The sequence below is a fragment of the Acyrthosiphon pisum genome, chromosome A2, assembly GCF_005508785.2.
Source record: "Acyrthosiphon pisum isolate AL4f chromosome A2, pea_aphid_22Mar2018_4r6ur, whole genome shotgun sequence".
NCBI lineage: Eukaryota > Metazoa > Arthropoda > Insecta > Hemiptera > Aphididae > Acyrthosiphon > Acyrthosiphon pisum.
This window is the reverse complement of record NC_042495.1, coordinates 26321691-26342660: the sequence shown is the minus strand read 5'-3', so window position 1 is coordinate 26342660 and position 20970 is coordinate 26321691. Positions and strand designations below refer to the sequence as shown.

Below are 20970 nucleotides of genomic sequence, written 5' to 3'. Positions count from 1 at the left end.
ATTTCATTTTTTTAAATTTCATGAAATTTTCTAACAGTATGTAGAGGTATATTTCTTAATTCTGATAGGGCCACGGACAACAGTAATAATAAATCAATTAATAGATATACTAAATAACATTGGTTATTCGTTTCTAAATCAATAATAAATACTCTATGTATTTGAACGATTTTACAATAGTTTAATGTACGAATATTTAGATCTTTCGAGGCCCTGCAATTATATATTATGAGGCGTGTGTTATATAAACCCGTTTCATTTAGAAGTAGTAAATCGTAATACAAGCATTTCTCGTTATATGTATATTGTACATGTATCTATGTATATATGTGTCCAGTGTCCATCTATATTATAGATACCTATGTATCCGAGTACCCGTGGGAACGAGCACGGCGATAGCACATTATGACATTCCGCTGGGTGGACAGTTTTGGTAGCCACAGCGCTCGTTCCCAAACGGAGTCAGTCGCATTCCGGCAGGATATCATCTGTCCCCCCATCTCATGTACATTAAATAATCGTTTTAAAAAGAAAATTCGTTATGGTCGGTTGTTTCGCCGAGCGCACTCTGTTTGATTTGTCGTGTAGACGTAGGCACACGGCACTGCATTAATTACGGCACTGATTATTTTGCAGTATTTACATTTTACGTTGGTCACGAGTAATCGAAATAATTGTTGCGATCGCGGTTTTCTCGTCACAGCCATATCGACCGCATAACATATTATTATTCTTCCGTCATCGTTCTTCAGTCCTCAACCGCAGTCCTCGGTGCGAGTGGTTGGGCGCGTGACACGTTTTCACGACTAACGGCATAGCTTAATATGTTATAATATTATTATAATATACTGTAGACGCCATGACATCATCGTATTTGCCGATTTTCAATCGATTGGGTTTGAACGCATCGTATTATTCGTGAGTATAAAATACCTATATTATAATATAATAATGCAATGTATATATTATTATACATTACGTCCATAATTGAATATATCAGAAATAATATTATCTACACGATAATCAATAGCAAAACGTAGGACATGTTTCGTAGTAGTATGCATTGTGTATATTATATTTTCACTATTGTTATGATATTATATATTATATTGTTATTAACTTTTGAGTCAATACTTTCTTATCGCAGATCGGAGCTTGAATCGGTTTGTGGTATAATCAAGCAATAGCATACGATTAATCTAAACTATATGTTATATTATATTGATTATCTATTATTTTTATTACTATTAACTATTACTGCTGTTTACTGAAACATTTAGTTAACCTTAGTTTACATTGAATCAATCAGCATTGACTCAATTTACTAAGTGTATTTAATTTATTAATATTTTTTATAATATAAGCGTTATGGATAGGTACCTAAATCGATTAATTATAGCTATCGCAGGTGATTCCAGTGCAGTAAATATTTAGGGAATAATATAGATATAATATACTTGTAAACTTATAATTTATAAATACCATTAAAACGTTGTGTTACATTTTAGGATACTAATAATAATCGTGGTTCAACATTAGTAGGTATCCGCGGATTTTTTCAACGTATAAAATATAGTCAGGGCTTAAGCCCCCTCCCCCCCACCAAATTGAACCAATTTGCGCTTATGAGTTAGCATAATTTCTTTATACTTATTATTATTATATGATTAAAAGAAAACTATTTAATAATTAACATTATTATATTACACAAAAAGTGTACCTGTACAATCATACATAATAATTACTATTTTTAATATTTTTTAACTAATTAACTCTTTATACTTATTATTATTATAATTAAAAAATACAATCACACACTTTTTTTGGGAGACTATACTTAGCCAACCTCCACATAGTGTCTTCTGGGTAACACTAATTGGCTTAAGGGACTCAACTCGAACAACCTAAAAATATTGGTCGGACTCAACTCCGATAACCCAAAAGTATTTGCGGGACTCAATTCAATGTTATCCCGTCAAATTACGTTGAGGCGTGAGAACTTCAACTACCTACTAAATCTTGCCGGCGTTTAAAATATTTTTTTGAATAAAATATAATTGTGTGGCATTTTTTTTTATTCTTTTAATACTTTAAACAGTTTTACGCGCTTGTGTCAAGACGTCTTTGTGAGTGTATACGAACAGTATAGGTACTATCGTGGGGAATCGGGGCATTTCGGCAAGGCTGTTTCGGCGCAAAAAATATCGGTGTGGCGATATCTTGGCACCGTAGGTATTTTAATATACAATTTTAAAATAGATGTCGCTCTGCTGTACAGTAGGTTACAAGTGGGTCAATGTATAATGGATTGTATTAAACTTGAATTCAATGATATATAATATCATTGTATAAGAAAAACGATTTTGAGCGCGGAGACGATTTGTCAGTCTGGATATATTTTATATTGTTATTATTTAATATATCCTGTAAGTTGAATTTATATAATAATATTATTATTTTTTATTATAGAAAATACAATCCCATATTTAGTGGTTTTCCGTAATTTGTCGATGGTTTTACCCGTGGCATTAAATAATTATTGAGAAAATCGAAAAATGACCTCTTTAAAGTACGATCTTGATCCAATTTGCTAAAATATATAATGTACTATATGTTGAAATCAAAGCACTCCTTCTGGTAGAAACTGTGTATACAGGATATAAAAAATATATATATATGTATAAACACCATTGTAAAACCACTATCTTTCTCGCTCCGCTCAGAATCTAAAAATACAAAATAAATAATATTATTTTAGTGTTATATCAGTATCCCAATATTATAAAATTTTAAAAATACAAAATAATAATACAGTTTTATGGTCATAGTATCGTCTTCGCGCCGAAACAGCCGTGTCGAATCGGTTGTGTCGAAATGTCCTAGACCCTTCAGATGTCATTTCACCCGATACCCTTGTACTCTGTCGACGGAGTCGCTCTCCTTCTTTCTACGCATTACAATAAAAATGCATATATGCCTTGTAATAAACCGACTGGGTCGTTTTATTTATTTCTATATTATAATAGTGATAGTCGTATACTCTCACACAAACAATTACACACACAATAGTGGGTCTGGGACATATCAGCACAGACATTTCGGCGCCTGTACAGAGTACAGTGGTGTCAACTATCTTTTGGGTTCAATGCCATCTGAATATCAGTTATGAAAAACGCTGACGCGTGCGTTCAAAGACGCCTAGTGTTTAAAGGACTTTTAGCATAATATTATTATATTTTTCTTTTAATAGTGCAATTGTATTATACCGGTAAAAAAATATAATAATATAATGGTAATTTAAAAACATTAGGAATTAGCGGGGAAGGGGCTAATAAGTTTAGGTCGAAACGGTGTGTGGTCGTTGTATATGCTGACATCACTGCGAATGGCGATTTTAATACCTATTATTATAATTCATAATACAGTACGATTATGTCGTCCGCTGCAATATTATTTTTATCTTTTATTATTCTTTCATTGTCCTGCAGGTGCATCGTTATATTATGCAAAAAACTTTTTTCCCACAGTACGATATAGGCAGTAATCATTAATCGACAAAAAAAAAAATAAAAATAATTTTCGATTTTTATATCCTACTTTTTGAGAACGATGAATTTCAGTGTTACAACGATTCCGCCGAGGACGACGGGACAGAAAACAAAAATGCGAGACCTTATATTTTCTTATATGTATACGATGGCCATGTGGTGCACAACGTGGGACTGTGGGACTCGAAACAACGACCCAGAATCTCGTACTATATCGACTGATGTAGCTGGGTATACACATTAGTACCATACAGTATACGCTGTATGGTATACAGTATATAATTCTCATTAGATATTTTTGATAACAGCCGATGATTAAATATTTAAATTAGAGAAAGATTTAAGCGCCAAAATGAGATGATAAGAAAAAAATTAATCGTATCGTACAAAAGTGCTAAGATCCCAGATATTTGTGTGCTTCTTTCCAATTTTCCGATATTATACATATAGTACTGGGTAAAGCAGTAATAGCATTGATTATGAATATATTTTATAATCAGTGTTAGATAAAATTATTTCTTTAATTATCTTATCTAGATAAAAATAATTAAATCATATAATTATCTCATCTAAATAAATGTAATGGTTATCTGTGGTAATGTATCTAGATAAATAATATAATTATAAGAATATTTTTAAATACTGAAATAGCCAATAATTTACGAGGATCGAGTAGTGATTCCAAATATCAATATTATTATAGTTAAACAAAGAAATATTTACCGAAATATTGTCAGTTTTATTTTGTTAATTTATTTTTATACAAGTTGTATTAAAAATTAAAATTGTATATTATTTTGGTTGAAAAATAACATTAGGAATTTATTCATTAATAAATATTACCTAATTAGTAATTACTAATAAATTACATTATTTATAATATAATTTAAAAACATATTATCTTTTTTTTTTATCTAGATAATTAATGTATGTGTATTTTTATTTTTATCTAGATAAAAAAATTAATGGTATATTTTATCTTATCTAGATAAACTTTGAATGAATTATCTGTTATCTTATCCAGATGAGTTTTTGGTTATCTTTTCCCAACACTGTTTATAATCAATGGTTATAGGTAGAGACCGAATTTATATGCGCTTATAATCTTGAAAATAAGATGTTTCTATGCTCTATAATTTCATCAAAATAATCTTTTGTATACAAAAATATTATTTTATGAAAAAGAATATCTTTTTCATAAAAATGTATTAAACACTGAAAAAACAAATAAAAGTAACAGTTTATAAAAATAAACAGTTATGTTTAATTTATAATATGGTGATATACTGCCATACTGGTGTACCTATATTTAAATGTTGTAACACAAACTTATGAATTCAAAAAATAATAATACTAAAATAAAAAAAATTATTGCATATAGTTCAACAGCAGAATAATATTATGCATTAAAATAACTCAAACTTAAACAAAAAAATAATAATATTATGTATTCAAACTCAAACTTAAATAATTCAGCCTTATGAATTCAAAAAAATAATAATATTAAAAATAAAAAAAATATTGCATATAGTTCAACAGCAGAATAATATTATGCATTAAAATAACTCAAACTTAAACAAAAAAATAATAATAATAATAATACGTTTTAAATAATAAAAATAATTTTTTTTTATTATCTGTTAGATTTTTATAAAATATTCAAATTTGAACCCAATATGGCAATATATTCCTAAGACATGTTTTTTACACAAAATATTCTTTAACTTTAAAATATTCTTTTTTGTGCGCTTAACAATTTTGTATATCAGTTCATAGGTAAATAAATCGTCGAGAAAGCTTATCCAATTGGAGTTACATACTCTCATTAAAGATATGTAAAAACATAAAAATCCTAGTTATAGATATGTCCTTCAAAAAATTCCTAACTTATAATTTTACGACAAAATATTATGTATTATATCTGATTATGATTGAGCGTATTAGAGTTTTTGTGTTATAACTTATAACATTTTATTGTTATTACCTACTCACAGGCTGTGTTTTAACATTTTGCGATCGAGGCAACATATTTTGCCCCTCTCTCCAAAAAAAAGTTATTTCTTAAAATGAAATTAAAAAAAATTCTATTTTGTAGTATAAATGTGGTTTGGCTCCCAAACAGTTTTTAAACATTTTTTTTCAGTAACCTATTTAATTCAATAAGTTAAGAATAAATTTGTGAGTCGGACTTAATTTTAAAGTTAAACAATTTTTAAGTCCACGAGTTTGCATATTCCCACCCATCGGAAGGTTTTTGTTTCTATTAAAAATTACTTTATTAACAATAAAATAAAAAGTATTCTAGATAAACGCCGTCCAGATAAAATCAGCTTTATTACTTTAATATTGTAAACAAGTTTTGGATAGGTAAAACTATTTTTTTATAAAAAGGAATGGAAATATTATTATTTTTTCGATATGTCTGTCAGAATGTCCTGATAGGCTATATAATCTACTATATGTATATAATGTCTATGTAGGAAGTTAATTATTACTTTCATTAAAATATATGATAATAAATTTCAAATTAAAAATTATACCTTCGATGCATTAAATATGTTTACTATATGTCTCCAGACTATAGAGATTACAAATTTGAAGTGAAAATAAATTTTAAAAGAATATTTCTGAAAATTGTAGAAAAATGGAAAAAAACTGGAAGATTCACATTATTTCTTGCTACTCTATGTTTTATTTGTGCGGTTAACGAAGCCACTGGAAAATGTGAATTCTACGATCGTCTACCCAACAAAAATTGAACCACTACAACAGAGGATTGTAAATCAAAAAAAGAGCTGTCGTATTGTTTTGCCATTTGGGAAATAAAATCGAAATTAAGTTTAAGGTAATATAACTTAATTATTATAGAATTGTGTTTAATTGTATCGTGTTTTCATTTTAATAACAATTTATAGGGTTGTACTTATGAAAACTACTGCCAACTCACTGTTGTGATGTAACCCTAAAATTCTATGGGACTCAGACCCTATCAATATTAAACAATACATAATTTATCATACACACATATATTGTTGACTAAAAATGTAACCTAACCTATCAAAATACAACAAAATACTAGAACAACTAAACATCAAATCCAACAACAAAAACACTAAGCACATCCACGTAAAATACAATAATTCCAACCACAACAACCACAACCACTATGTCAACCACGACAATATCTAGCACAACATTACCAACCTCAATGAATCCATAGCTATACCCATCCTGGACACAACTCATATACATACTTAAAATATTTAAACAAAATGTCATATTTATAATAAAATTAAACAACGCGAACGAACACAATAACAAATTGAAAAATACACACTTCCTTACGCCATGTCCCAGCTTTCACTCGACAGAAACTGCCCGACTACAACAGAGGATTGTAAATCAAAATAGAGCCGTTTGGGAACAACACGTTGTGCCATTTGGGAAAACAATATCCGGTTAAATAAAGTCGTAATTAAGTTTAAGGTAATATAACTTAATCATTATAGAATTGTGTTTAATTTTATCATGTTTTTATAAGTAAAAGTATTCGAAAATCTTCAAGTGTATTTTTAAGTTCTAAAAATCAGAATTTGTATAATTATATACACACATAGCAGGGCCGAATTAAGGGGGGGGGGGGTCTATCCGGGGTGGAAACCCCGCGATGCCCTCTTAAGTACCAAAATGAAAAGGGCCCAAACAATTTTAAGCTTATACATATTTTTTAGTGATTTAAAAAAAAAAGTTTTTCTACATTTTAAAAACCATTTTTTTTATGGACAAAAACAACTAAATAGTAAATACCTACAGAAGTACTATGTGGTACAAAAGACGCATATTACTGTTATTTAATATTTTCATTGATATCAATAATATAATCAATAGTTAATAATGTTATTTATGTAGGTACGGGGAGAGCTTTTTCTAAATTAACTAGAGTAAAAAATAAGTATAAAACCAGTCAAACCTAAGAAAACTGAGACATACAAATGATTTTTTAAAATCATTAGACTTAAAATAAGTACTAAGAGAGTTGGCTTCAAGTAAAGCAAGAAAAAAAATGTATTTGATAAAATGGTTTTTGTTTGATATTTGTTGTAAATGAGTATATTGTTAATAAATTTAAAAGTTATTATGAAAATTTGAATTGTTCAATAAATCATTACGAATTGTTCAATCCATTATTACGAAGTGTCGAATCCGTTATTATGAGTTATAATTCATAATAACGACTTGTGATAATCCATAATAATGAGATAAAAAAAACATATGGTTTGACCTTCAACGCTTCCGTAGATATAGGCTATTATGGTTTAAGTGTTAAACTGTGTCATTATTATTATTATTATATTTAAATTTAAACTATTTATTGTAAATCTATATATTAAATATTATAATTACGTATATTTTACACTGTATGTCTGTAGTGTACTGTATATTTAAAATTAAATTTGAATTATATTCCGTTATATAAAGTTTGTTATTATTATTATTAATATTAATAAATTGTTTGTTTTAGAAAAATTTACATGCAAAGTTCTTTGAACAATTTTGAATTGGAATATTCAAATTGTACCAATTAGTAATTTAGTTATTTGTTGTATTAATTATAGGTTAAATACAAAATCTTCTTTAATTATAATTAATACAGCTATTAGATAGAAAATACATTTATTAGAGTTTTACGTCCCGTAAAATTTGTCGTTCTATTTTCACATCAGATTTTGCCATTTTGGTCACCAATAATACTGACAATTGAAGTTTTACGAGCGTCAGTATAACTGCGTCAGTATAACTGCGTTTTCGTAGGTAACACGTTTTTACTGTAAAAATCCATTTATGCATTCCTTCTTTACGTGTTTATTCAAAAGAGATAACTGTTTTCCTTTTTTAGATTCTATAAATTGAATTGCATTTTCATTATTAATAAACGTCGATCTAATACACACACGTGCGACATAAGCGGATATTTTTTTTTTTTTTTTTGGGGGGGGGAGCCCCCAAAATTACTAACCATTTTTCAAAGTATAAAATGTTAAAATAGGTACTCATTTTACAACAATTGAAAAAATCTTGGAGCTTTACAGTTAAAAAAATATTTCTAAAATTGTGTTCCCAACTTATACAAACTACTACAAGTAGCCATAACAATAACAATCAGCTTGGCTACATTTGAACGAAGCTTTTCTGCAATGCACAAAGTTAAGACATGGCTACGTACGAATATGCTGCAAGAAAAATTCAATAACTCTTCAATATTACACATTGAAAAAGATATCAATATCAGTATTGAGAACGTTATTGATATATTATTTTCTAATCAAAATAGGTTTATTGTACTGAAATAATAAAATATTTATTGTATTATAAATTAATGATTTTTAAAGTGCATATTATGTAGTTATAGTAATGCTTACTTAGTGGTGTTGTAATTTGGTAGTTAATGCGTATTGAAGGTAATATTGATATTCATCCCCACGGCTTAGTTTGCAAATAAAAATTTAAGTTTAAAAAAAATTATTAAAAAAAAAAAATGTCACACTTTCCTTGCTACTAGGGTAAGTGAAAAATCGGGACTTTTAATACAGTTTTAAGCACCATACCCTGATGAAAATCTTCAAACAAATTTCGTTGAAAGAATTCAATTATTTGAATTTATCAAGATCTGACAGACCATCAAAGTTTTTTTAATTTATGGTTAATTCACATATTAGTTTTTTTAGTTTTTATTATTATAATATTAAGCTGACGTCATATTAAAATTATAATTGTTAACTATTTACATATTTAAAAATGAATATTTGTAACTCAATAATATTTTAGTCACAAGCAATGTTTACAAATTTTTTTTAACTTTTTAACAAAATAAGGCAGGTCAAATTTTCCCCATAAATCATGTCGCACATTCCCCGTATGGAATTTTGCACGTGGAAGTGCATAATCGGCTAATACTAATAAGTAATAACTCATTTGTATCATACAATTAGCGTAATTCATAAATTAAATTGTATTATAAATATAAAATAACATTTATTTACCTAATATGAAATTATTTTGGGGAATTTAGGCGGGTTAACTAGACCGTTGGATTATCGTCGATTTAAAAAAATACGAGTAAATAACTTTACTGATTAGCTTTTCGGAAAGTGATTACTGCTGTGTTTGATATCCTACATTGTAACCGACATTAAACAACATTCGATTACTATATTAAGTATTAAACTTCGTAATCTTCACGAAATTAACTTTGAAATTAAAAGATTGTATTTTTTATAACCCCACCTGACCTTTTTACATTTTAAGCTTTTTTCACTGAACAAATAATTTTTAATTGATATTATTTAAAAAAAAAAAAAAACTAAAATGAATCAAATACAATCCAAGCAGTGACGGTCTAACTAAGGTTACCAAACAGTTTTAACAAATTTTCATTTATTTATTTTTGTTTTTCATGATTATTTTAAAAAGTACTGAGCATTTTCAATTTTGATGAAAAACGGTGGCATTTAGCCAAGATCCGTTTGGACACGACGCACGACGCTAGTCGGCAGTCATGTCCAACAGCCGGCAGCTACAGGTAGGTTACGCGAAGTAATACACAAAACGAACCGAATTTCGTTTCTCTCGGCGAACAGAGTATAATTATTTATTCACTTTACTGGACTAAATGTATGCCTATGACACTCACAAAGAATGTAGATTTCTATTGGTGAAAGAATTGTAGAAATCGGTCAAGTAGTTTTTGAGTTTATTCGTTACAAACAAACAAACCTTTCTTCTTTATATAATATATAGATATAGATATAGATATAGATATAGATATTTTAAAACAGAAAATTAAAAATTTATATTTATGAAAACAGCACAATTACCTTACCTATATTTCAAAAATAATATATCATATATTCAATGAATGAATATAATATTATTCATTCAGAAACAATATAATTGTTGTGTATTATTCGTTAAAGCACGATTGAACATAGACAATTTTATGCAATGTTGCCAAAACTTTGTAATTTATTATTTTCACGTATTATTACACCAATTATATTGATATCTGACACGAGCCGTGAGCTGAGCCCCTCAGTTTTATGGACAATGTTATCGAATAAAAAATTAGTTCCGGAGTACTATTCCGGACTAATATTGAGACTATTTTTGATGTATAAATATTTTGATTTTATTATTTTCATAAGTCATAACTATTATTATTATTATTATTATTTCATTATTATCAAAGATATCTATATACTGTACCTATTATAATGTGACTACTATTGAGACTATTATTGATTTATAAATATTTTCAGTAATGTGAATAGGTATATTACATATTGTCTATGAACACATGCTATTTTTTTTGCCATGTTTTATTTTAAATCATTTTAATTATTTAAATAAATATTTTTGTATAATATAGTTCAAAATTGAAAACGTCAACGTTGCAGAGTTTTTAATGCTCAATCGTGTCTCAGCCGTATTATTTATCAATCCGTTATCATACAATAATTGTTAAAAATCAATAACCGATCGTCAAACCTGAAATTCTATTGCTCATGTGCATAGTAATTAACAGTGTTGGGTAAATTACTTTTAAAAAGTAATTGAATTACATTACTCGTTACTATTCACAGACTTTTATTTAAATTACATTTGCGTTACCTACAATTATTTTTATCACATTACGTTACTTTTTCATAAATAAAGTAGTGCGCGGTAGTGCGTTACAAATAACGTTACTTTTTTTTTTTTTAATCTCTGATAACCGTTATCATTTTTTTTGGACCATATTCAATTCATAATATGATATATTTTAGACCTACTGGCTACTACCTAGTGATACTTAGTGTACAAAATTTAAAATAATAATATGTAAATGTACAATTATCATTCATCTCATCTATTAATTATTATTTATTATATGGCTATAGTAAAGTAGGTACCAATATAGTTGAATTAAAAATACTCTAATACTAAATACAACAATAAGGCAAGTTATTTTCTAATAAACAAGTGAAACTAAATGATACAGTGTAATTGGTAATCGTATGGTATTCCTATGGTATTCGTAAATCGTATTAATATAATATGTATAATATTTATACTATAAGTCTATATTATAGTATACAGTAATAATTGGAAATGGTGACTGCAGTCTGGTAAGGTATTAACATCGAGGTAGCCAGTAGGTATATCAGTTTTAAATTCGTACCTATAACCATATAGCCATATAGGTTGATAGCCGAGAGGTGGCTTACTCATAAGTCGTAAATCATAATTCGTTTTAATTAGATTTTATTTTTAAGCCGAAATCATTCCTTTCTGATAATGAAAGTAATAACATTAATTCCTGGAATGTTTAATAATATTGTTAACTATTATCGGAATCAAAAGTAAATAAAATTGATTTTTAATTTTTCTGGAATATCTTATTAGCTTATTTTTGTACTACATTCAAAACTATTATTTTAATAAGTAACGTGGAAAATAACGCATTAGTGCGTTACTTCATAGAATTTACTTTTAAAAAGTAATTGCGTTACAATTGCGTTACTGTAAGTAAAATGTAATGAAATTACTGCTGCGTTACTGAAAAAGTAATTGCATTACAGTAATTTGTAATTTACGTTACTTTACTACCTAACACTGGTAATTAACTAATATTACATATATTTAAATCATTTTAAAGCCATTTTCACAACTAATAATAGTTCGTATTTTGAATTAGGTATATCAATATTACAATTTTTAATAAAAATGATCCACTAAATAATTCAAAAATAATGAATGATCTAATTTGAAGAACGGAAATTATTATTAAAAGGTTATTTATTTTACTAATAGTCATACTGTTGGTTGGGTTAATTATTGACGAAAACATACTATACATGTTTAGCTAGGTAAAAATCATAATTTGCAAATTTTCGTTATAATATATTATAAAAAATCAATTAAGATACCATAATACAATATAAGAAAACATAAATATATTGTATCAAAAAAAAAATTATCAATGCTTAGGTTTTAAAATATCGTGGCCTATTAATAGCTATTAGTCCTGTTGAAGTATGTGCAAATTTCGTCGAATCTGTGACTATTGTCCAGGTATTGGTTTCAGGGCTGTAATATTCAGTAGAATCCACAACAATCATGTTGTAAGATCCACCAGTCACATACAATAAACCGTCTAATGCAACTACACCTGTATTGAAAATTAAAATAAATTCAATAAAATTAAAAAAAAAAAAATTTCATAAAAGAATTTTTACAAGAAGCTACCTGCACGAATTCGAGCAACATGCATGTCCGCAATAGCAATCCAATCTCCTGTACTTGGGATGTATGCTTCAACACTACTCAGAAAGTTACAATCATCAAGTCCCCCTACAGCATACAGTACACCGTCTAAAACTCCTACACTAAATGCTTTGCGTCGTACAGACATTTTTGCGATAGGTGTCCATGTATCAAGACTGGGATCATAACATTCACCAGTGTTTAAAGCCCGTAATGATTCATCATATCCTCCTACCTACAAAATTGCATTAATACAAATTGAAGAGTTGAAACAATAGTGACTGTACATATTAATGAAAAGTTGAATAAATACAATACTATTAACAATTTTTAAAGTGTCAAATTAACTATTACATAAGTTTAAAAATAAGTAGAAATTAAAAATCAATATTTATAAAGTATGATAAAATTATTTCTTCTGTAATATTTTCTGTTCAAAATGAAAATTTAATGAAGTTTAATTTCTTTCATATATTTAGTATTATAATTTTCAAACATTCACAATCAGGCGCAGACTAGTAAAAAAGGGCGCGGGATGCTACATAATTTAAAGGACAAATTAAAAAAATTTTGGGGGCAAATTTTAAATATGTAGGTTATTTATAAAATATTTAAATATTTTCTTTTGTTTTAATAAAATATTGTAAATACGTTAAAAATGTTAATAGGCGGCAAATTACCAGGGCTTGAAACCTATTGAAATAATTTCGGTTTCGGTTTCGATTTTGAATACCGGTTTTGAAATATTACGATTTCGGTTTCAACTTAACAATACCGGTATTAAGAAATTTCGGTTTTGTATAGCGGTTTCTAAAGTATTTTCAGGGAGCTATTTCATCTATACTATTATCATTCTTTGTTCCGTATTGCCAATTGTCATAATATATAGTATTTGTTAGTAACTTTAATTTATGTCATTACTATTTATAAAGCAACTAATAATTTTTCGAATAATAAAATGTTTATCAACAAAATTATTTATGATCTCAATTTTATTATGATTATTAATTATGCGTATTAATGGAATTTACGTATTTAAAAAAACGTCAGTTAAAAAAAAAAATACCGTTTTCCAATTTTTTTTGGTTTCGTTTTTGATTACGGTTTCGGTTTCGGTTTTAAAACGGTTTATAACGGTTTCTGAAATCGGTTTTGAAAACGGTTTCAAGCCCTGCAAATTACAACAAACATTCAAAAAATTACAAATTTACAAAGTTCTACAGTTGTATGTTAAAAAAATAAAAATAAATTTATGGTCTGTTATTACACATAACACATTCAAATATTATATTTAATTACTTTTAAAATATCATAAATCCGATTTTAGGGATTGATACATAGGTAGGTAGTAGATATATGACTAAACAAAGATATACTTGCTACTTAAGTGCAATACTAATATATCTCAGTTATACTGATATACATTTTTATGTTCACATGCAGTACAATAACTATAATATTAATAAACATAATAAATTAACCAAGACAAACTAAAAATCTTTAAAAATTGAACCTTGAAAACTGTTGAATCCAAGCAAAAAGTATATTATATATTGCGCCATGTATTATTATAGATATTATGTATTTATATTATAATACATATTATTATTATTTATTATTGATACAAAATAAAAGTAAAACTTACAATGTACATTATACATAGGTACATGATATTCTTTGTATTAGGTTTATGTTTACAATATTACTGAATGTATAAATTAATATTTAATAATGAACTTCTACATTTTAAATATTTTTATATTACCTAGTGCCTACATATAATATGAAACAAGGTATGAGTAATATTGTTATCATTGACTTTTTGTATAGGTATAATGTACCTGCCAAATTTATAATATTTTACCAAGCAAGTCTGAAATTTCAGATATTTTTTTTTATGATATAATTAGTATCAGGAATAAGATCATGTTAAGTACTTATTAACATTAATGCATTTAACAATTCTTCAGAAAGGGTACTTCTTAGTCTATTTTTGAAAATGTACAAGTATGACATCCATATTTTTGTTAGTACAAGCTTTTAAATAACATTCACATGCAGTTTTATGTATTGCACTGTTTTCATGTTTCTGAACTTTTATATAAATGATTTTAATATTAACTACTACACCATTAACAAATGCATTGGATAAATCTACTGAAAATGCCATGCAAGTACTACAATATATTTTGTTAGTAAAATAACAATATGAAATCCATCTTCTTTCGACAATATCATCATTTGTCATTTTTCGAAAATAAATGTTTCTGGGATCAAACATAACTTTGGAATTATTTATAACAATTGGTTGAATAGGATGGTGCTCTAAAAATTTCAATTTAGCTACTATGCTGTCATTTTTATTTGGAGGTACAAATACAAAAGCAACAAATTGTGTTTCAGAATCATCTTTAATATTTTCATGTTGCATTCCAATTTCTACATAAATTCATTCAGAATCAGAATCACCAATTTTATTTGTACTAATCAATGTGTTTAGTGCTGACAACCAGGGGAAGAGTGAAACAGGTTGTAAAGGTTCTAAACATTTTTTTTAATTCCTCGTCAATTCTTTCTTTTCCAACTTCAATGACTCGTTCATTGTCGTCATTCATTTCATCAGATGTACACGGTATTGAATGAAATAATTTAATAGGTTCTACATTCAATACAGTCGATACAGATATGTCATTAATTATTTCTTTTTCTTCCGTTTGATTTTTATAATTTAAGAACTCATCATGATCAATATTTTTAGCGTTAGATGAGCAGTGGACTGTATCATAAAATTCTATACTAACTGAAGGTGCAGATGAATCAAAACACAATTTCTTTTGATTCTTGTCATTAGCAACTAATTTTAATAACTTTTGTTCTTTGATTTTTCTATTTCGGCTACCACTATTCAATTTATTTTTTGTCTTCTCCATATTTTAGCAATAAATTCTGTAAAATAATCTGATTTTAAAAATAATGCATTGAAAACAAAGTACCCAATTTACATGGACAAACACATGTAGAAAACTGTAGTAGTGTGCTAGTGTGCAGTGTGTTCAATGGTGTATGTCAAAACCCAAAGAAACAATTAAATTTTGTTTTAACATTAAATATAATAGGTATTGTTTATTGAATTATTACACATTTACGCTCAATAAATTGATCAATAATGTTTTTTTTTTTCAAAAAAATATAAAAACTAAAAAACTAAAAAAAAATGAATAGATACCTGTGAGTTAATGCCGATCGTGCATTCATGTATATTCTACGCGTTTTGTTTAAGAAATCTTTTCAGTAAAGTCTGTCTTTGTCAAACACACGTGGATTATAGAAACAAAGGCCTAAACGCCTGACAAAAATTAAGGTACTTCTAGTTGTTCGATTTAAAATATGTAAAGATGTTTGAATTGGTATATAAGTTTACTTTGCATCGGTCGAAGCACTTTTTCAATTGTAGCAATATTTTGATGCGATCAAATCGTTTCTATATATTTTTTTATATAATAGTTTGTGGGTTATATAATTCTGCAATTACAGAGATAATGGCAGATAAATGATTTTGGTCACGTTCTTACTTTGGTACATTAAAAAGCAATAACCAGTAGCAGTTAATAAAACTATAACTAAATGTGTAGGTCTCAGAATTAATAAGAGCATAAACATTGTCATACGCCGCAGCATTTGGTGTGGAAGGAACGAAGGATCACGAGGGGCCTGCAATTGAGAGGGCAACCTTATGGGTCAGTAAAATATGATTAATTTTTGCCCCCCCCCCCCCAATTAGAGGTAAGTGCCTCTTATGAAGATTGTGTTAATAATAAATCAATAAAGTATATTTAATGTATATAAAAGGCTACTCAAACTAATTAACCTATTTTCTTCCTGACTACTTACTTTAAATGTATTCTTTTTTCTTTATGATTGTTATAGTTATAAATTATTACATGAATAATAGTATCTACATCTACCAACGATTTTATCAGAAAATTTTTAATTTCTACTTCAAAATTCAGATTAATTTTAGGTGGGCACATTTATACCGATAGGGACAAATATATTTTAGGGCAAGGCATCCCAGCATCCCAGCCAGTCCGCGCCTGTTCACAATATTAACAACGATATATATGAATTATAAAAATAAGATTCCTTTTTTATTAAGTTATGAATAAATCTGTGTCAAAAATTAAATCGAGTTTTGGTACTTTCTATATATATGTAGGCTTATAGATCAATGAAGTAAAACAGTATCTGATGAAATTATTAAACCATTGAATTTAGAAAGTATTTAATAAGTAATTATAATATTTTTTATAATTATTTAATATTTATTAAATATTATCAATTTTAAATTGAAATTTATGAATATATAATATATTATGGATATTATATTATATTTCTTGATATTTATCAGGAGAATTTTTTTTATTTCAATCACAATTATTATTTTAACAAATACATACCAAATTTAAAATCAAAAATAATAATAGTTTACCGCATATAAAAGATTATTCAGGACTGCGACACCAGGGTCAGATCTTCTAGTAGACATTTTAGATATCATCCGCCATTCTTGAGTATTGTAATTAAAAACTTCTGCAGTATCTAATTCCTTATCACTATAATTATGTCCGCCGACCTTAAATGTATTATACAATTTATTGTTCCCTATTTTAAAACATAATTAACGAAAAAGCTTATAAATTATAACCAGTGTTCGGATTAGATAAGTATTTTTTTTTATCTAGATAAAGATAAAGATAATACAACTTAAATGTATCTAGATAGAGATAAAAGATAACTTATCTCATATTTATCTAGATAAAGAAAAAGATAAATACTTTTTTTATCTAGATAAGGTAAAAGATGAACAAATAATTATCTAGATATTTATCTAGATAAATCCGAACACTGATTATAACTCAACGTTACTTACGGCATACAGACAATTATTGATTACACCAACTCCAAAAATATGTCGCTCGACCAACATGTCAACACTTGGTTTCCAGCATGGCCATTCTGAAGACAAATCAAGCACTTCAACGGTCCGAACAGGTTTTAAACGATCAGTAGAACCACCCACAGCAAACACTAAATTATCTTTCACTACAGCAAGACGAGGTTTCCAGCGTTTTGATATCATGTTTGGTCCATTAACCCATCGTCTCATTTTTGGGTCGTAAAATTCTGTACACTTACTTCTTTCATCAAATACACCAACAACTAAAATAACCTGTAATAATCAAATTGTTAAATACATTGGAAAGAGAAATAAATTATTACTGAATTATACTTTATCTCCATATCCAGGTTTATACCGACTAAGCATATCTGACTTGAGTGTATGAAAGGGTAATGCCTCACTTAAACGTACGCGTACGTGTTCCATTAATTGGGGTAAAAAACAGTTTCTTGAAGCCGAATCATGTTTTGCCCAACGCATAACACTTTCAAATATCTTAAACAATAAATAAACTTATAAATTTATAACCATACTTCATATTACATATTATTATTAGAAGGTTAATGAATTTTTATTTTCCAATGCCAAAATCAATTTTAGTTTGCCTACTTTTGCTTCAGATTGGACTAGAAGTTTATCACTGAAGATACAATCAACCACTTGATCCGATGGCAAAGATAGTAATTCGTCACCACCATCAACTTTTCTAAGAATCAAAATATTACAATATTATTCGTAACTAATATCTGAAGTCTTCCCCTCTCATCACAAGCATGCTTAAAAAGAGGGGTAATTAGCTCAGTTCATATATTACTTAAGTTTTTCTTCTTTTTTTGTTTGTATTTCTTGTTTTTCACATCTTCTTGATTCTGTTTTTTGTTTTTTATTTTCCATTGTAAATGTTAAATGAAATCCCGGTTTTGTGGTTCTTAAAACTATAAAAAGCGCATTTTAAATTAAATTACAAATATTCTTAATAATCTTCTATAACATCTAAATTAATAAAAAAACAAAATGTCTATAATTACATTCAAAATTATGTTAAACTTAAAACAAATTTTATCAAATTTGAACAAAATTCAATAAAAACCAGGTATTCAAAAATATTGTTTGTCGGTATTTTCATAGGTAGGTAATTTAATTTTTTTTATAGTATGATAGTCACGCGTATTGACTATAATGGGACACGCAAATATTACGATCTTCACGTATTACTGAATCGTAGGTAGAAATTTTAATTAAATTCTTCAAAACTTAACGTTGAATATTCAAAAAATAAAAATAATGTTTAAAATCTAAATACAAACAATAAGATAAAACTGTTGTTTTTCAATCGTATAATATATAAATATGTTCGGGCAAGTGATGTCATTATGTTGTACAGACGTACAGTAGGTTAAAAGTGAAACATTGTTATATGTAATTTCCTCAAAATTTTAAAATAATGTAACTAAAAAAAAAAAACTGTGTTTTGTATATTTTTAGATATTTTGGTTACAGAATTAACTTCTTACGTTGATCTATATTTTAAATGTTCAATCCTTAGCTATAACATTTTACATTTCATACATTTTCACTACAAAATCATTTTTAAATTTTAAATTTGATTCATTTTGTAAAAATTCGAATTTTAAATGCTTATTAAGAAATTGTGCCTTTGTATTTTTAAAATTATTCAACTCTTCTAGTAACAATATATCAAGAGCCTTACATTTTAACGCTTTTTTAACAGTTCAAAATAAATAAAAAAATTTTGAACGTTTTATCGTGTATAATATACTGCAGATATAAACAACCTATGCAAATATCATGTTTCTACAGTCATTGTTATAGAATTATGCTAAATACCAGAATCAATTTGAAAACTAATGAGAGTTTTAACTTCCCCAATGCACCACTTTCCCATTAAAAAAACAAAATAAGTACTGAAGTTGAAAATCGAAGCATTATTTCGGCTAATTTTAGTGTTTAAACACAAAAAAAAATTTTTTTAAAAAAATGAGAGTGTGAAACCCACCATTACTTTCTGGGGAAGTAAAAATTCTTTCATAAGTATAGGGTCTGTGAAATTATAAGTGAATAGGGAGAGAGTGAGAAAAAACAATACATTAAAAATAAACGTGCGCGCCACCACCGCCGTGCATGACTTGCAAAATAAATATTAAAACAAACGTGTAATTTCAATTTTCGTTACAAATTTCAATTCCTGCAGTAAAAAACACATTTTTAAGATCATATTAATATGTTCAAAAAAATAAAAAAATAATGAATAATAGAATTTAAAAAGGTGTTTTGGAAAACATTTTTACGACGTTACTAACGTAATATATTTTGAGGTGGGTTGTACTATATATAATAATTATTATTAGTAAAAATGTTGTTGAGTGTGCAATATACATACCTTTTAATTTTTGTTTCACTTTTCTAGTTGCGTTAACTTGACATCAAAAATGGTATTACAATTAATCTGATTATTTCAGACTCTTGTATAACTTTATTGTGACAAGACATAGAAACTATTATTTTATTCAATATAATTCTTCACATGAATAAATTACCTGTTAATTGATGTTGTGACACGCTTACACCCGTTCTAGTACTGTGTGTTTCAGAGATTAAAAACAGGTAGTGTGCTCATAATGAATATTTTTACATTTACTCACGTAACATAGAATTTTTAAATACCTGCATAGGTACGTCATACGTACACATTGCCATTCCTAGATTAAACAAATATATAGAATATACAGAATGATTTAAAGTTTTTAATAAGAGACAATAATGAAATATGACGTGTTGATATAATAATTAAAGTAAGTACAGGCTAAAAATTAAAAAAAAAAATTGAACAACGAAATTGTTAAGTGCCTAGGTATATTGAAGATAGTATCTAATATAAATCGATAACAATTATGTAAAAAGACAAAAACAATTTAAAATCCAATCTTTTTGTTGACTAAATTTCGTCTTAAAGTAGGTAAGCTAAAAACAATGCATTGGCTATCTTGTTGTCTGGCTATCACTAACCGACTGCAACATTTGCACTTCAGTTTTATTTTTATTTCTTTACTCTACTGAAATATTTATATGGTATCAGTTTCAGTGGCTTAACTAAATTGGACCTCTAACAATACAGTAGTGACTGCTCGGTGGAGTTAG

The 20970-nt window shown here is 27.3% G+C and overlaps 1 protein-coding gene and 1 long non-coding RNA gene across 2 annotated transcripts; one reads left to right on the top strand and one right to left on the bottom strand.

Moving 5' to 3' along the window:
• The first annotated feature begins 236 nt into the window (after positions 1 to 236).
• Positions 237 to 8020, top strand: LOC100574185. Its single transcript, XR_119451.4, has 3 exons — positions 237 to 918; positions 6189 to 6393; positions 6464 to 8020. It is a non-coding gene; the product is annotated as an uncharacterized LOC100574185 (long non-coding RNA).
• A 4373-nt stretch (positions 8021 to 12393) lies between these two features.
• On the bottom strand, positions 12394 to 20254 carry LOC100574099 (ring canal kelch homolog). The gene is made up of 8 exons (XM_029490175.1): positions 20213 to 20254; positions 18626 to 18746; positions 18421 to 18517; positions 18142 to 18306; positions 17782 to 18081; positions 17341 to 17484; positions 12834 to 13086; positions 12394 to 12756 (listed from the first exon to the last, which is right to left on the bottom strand). Exons 2-8 carry the CDS (start codon positions 18703 to 18705, stop codon positions 12572 to 12574), a joined length of 1224 nt encoding a protein of 407 aa, XP_029346035.1. The 5' UTR covers positions 18706 to 18746; positions 20213 to 20254; the 3' UTR covers positions 12394 to 12571.
• Between the last annotated feature and the right edge of the window lie 716 nt (positions 20255 to 20970).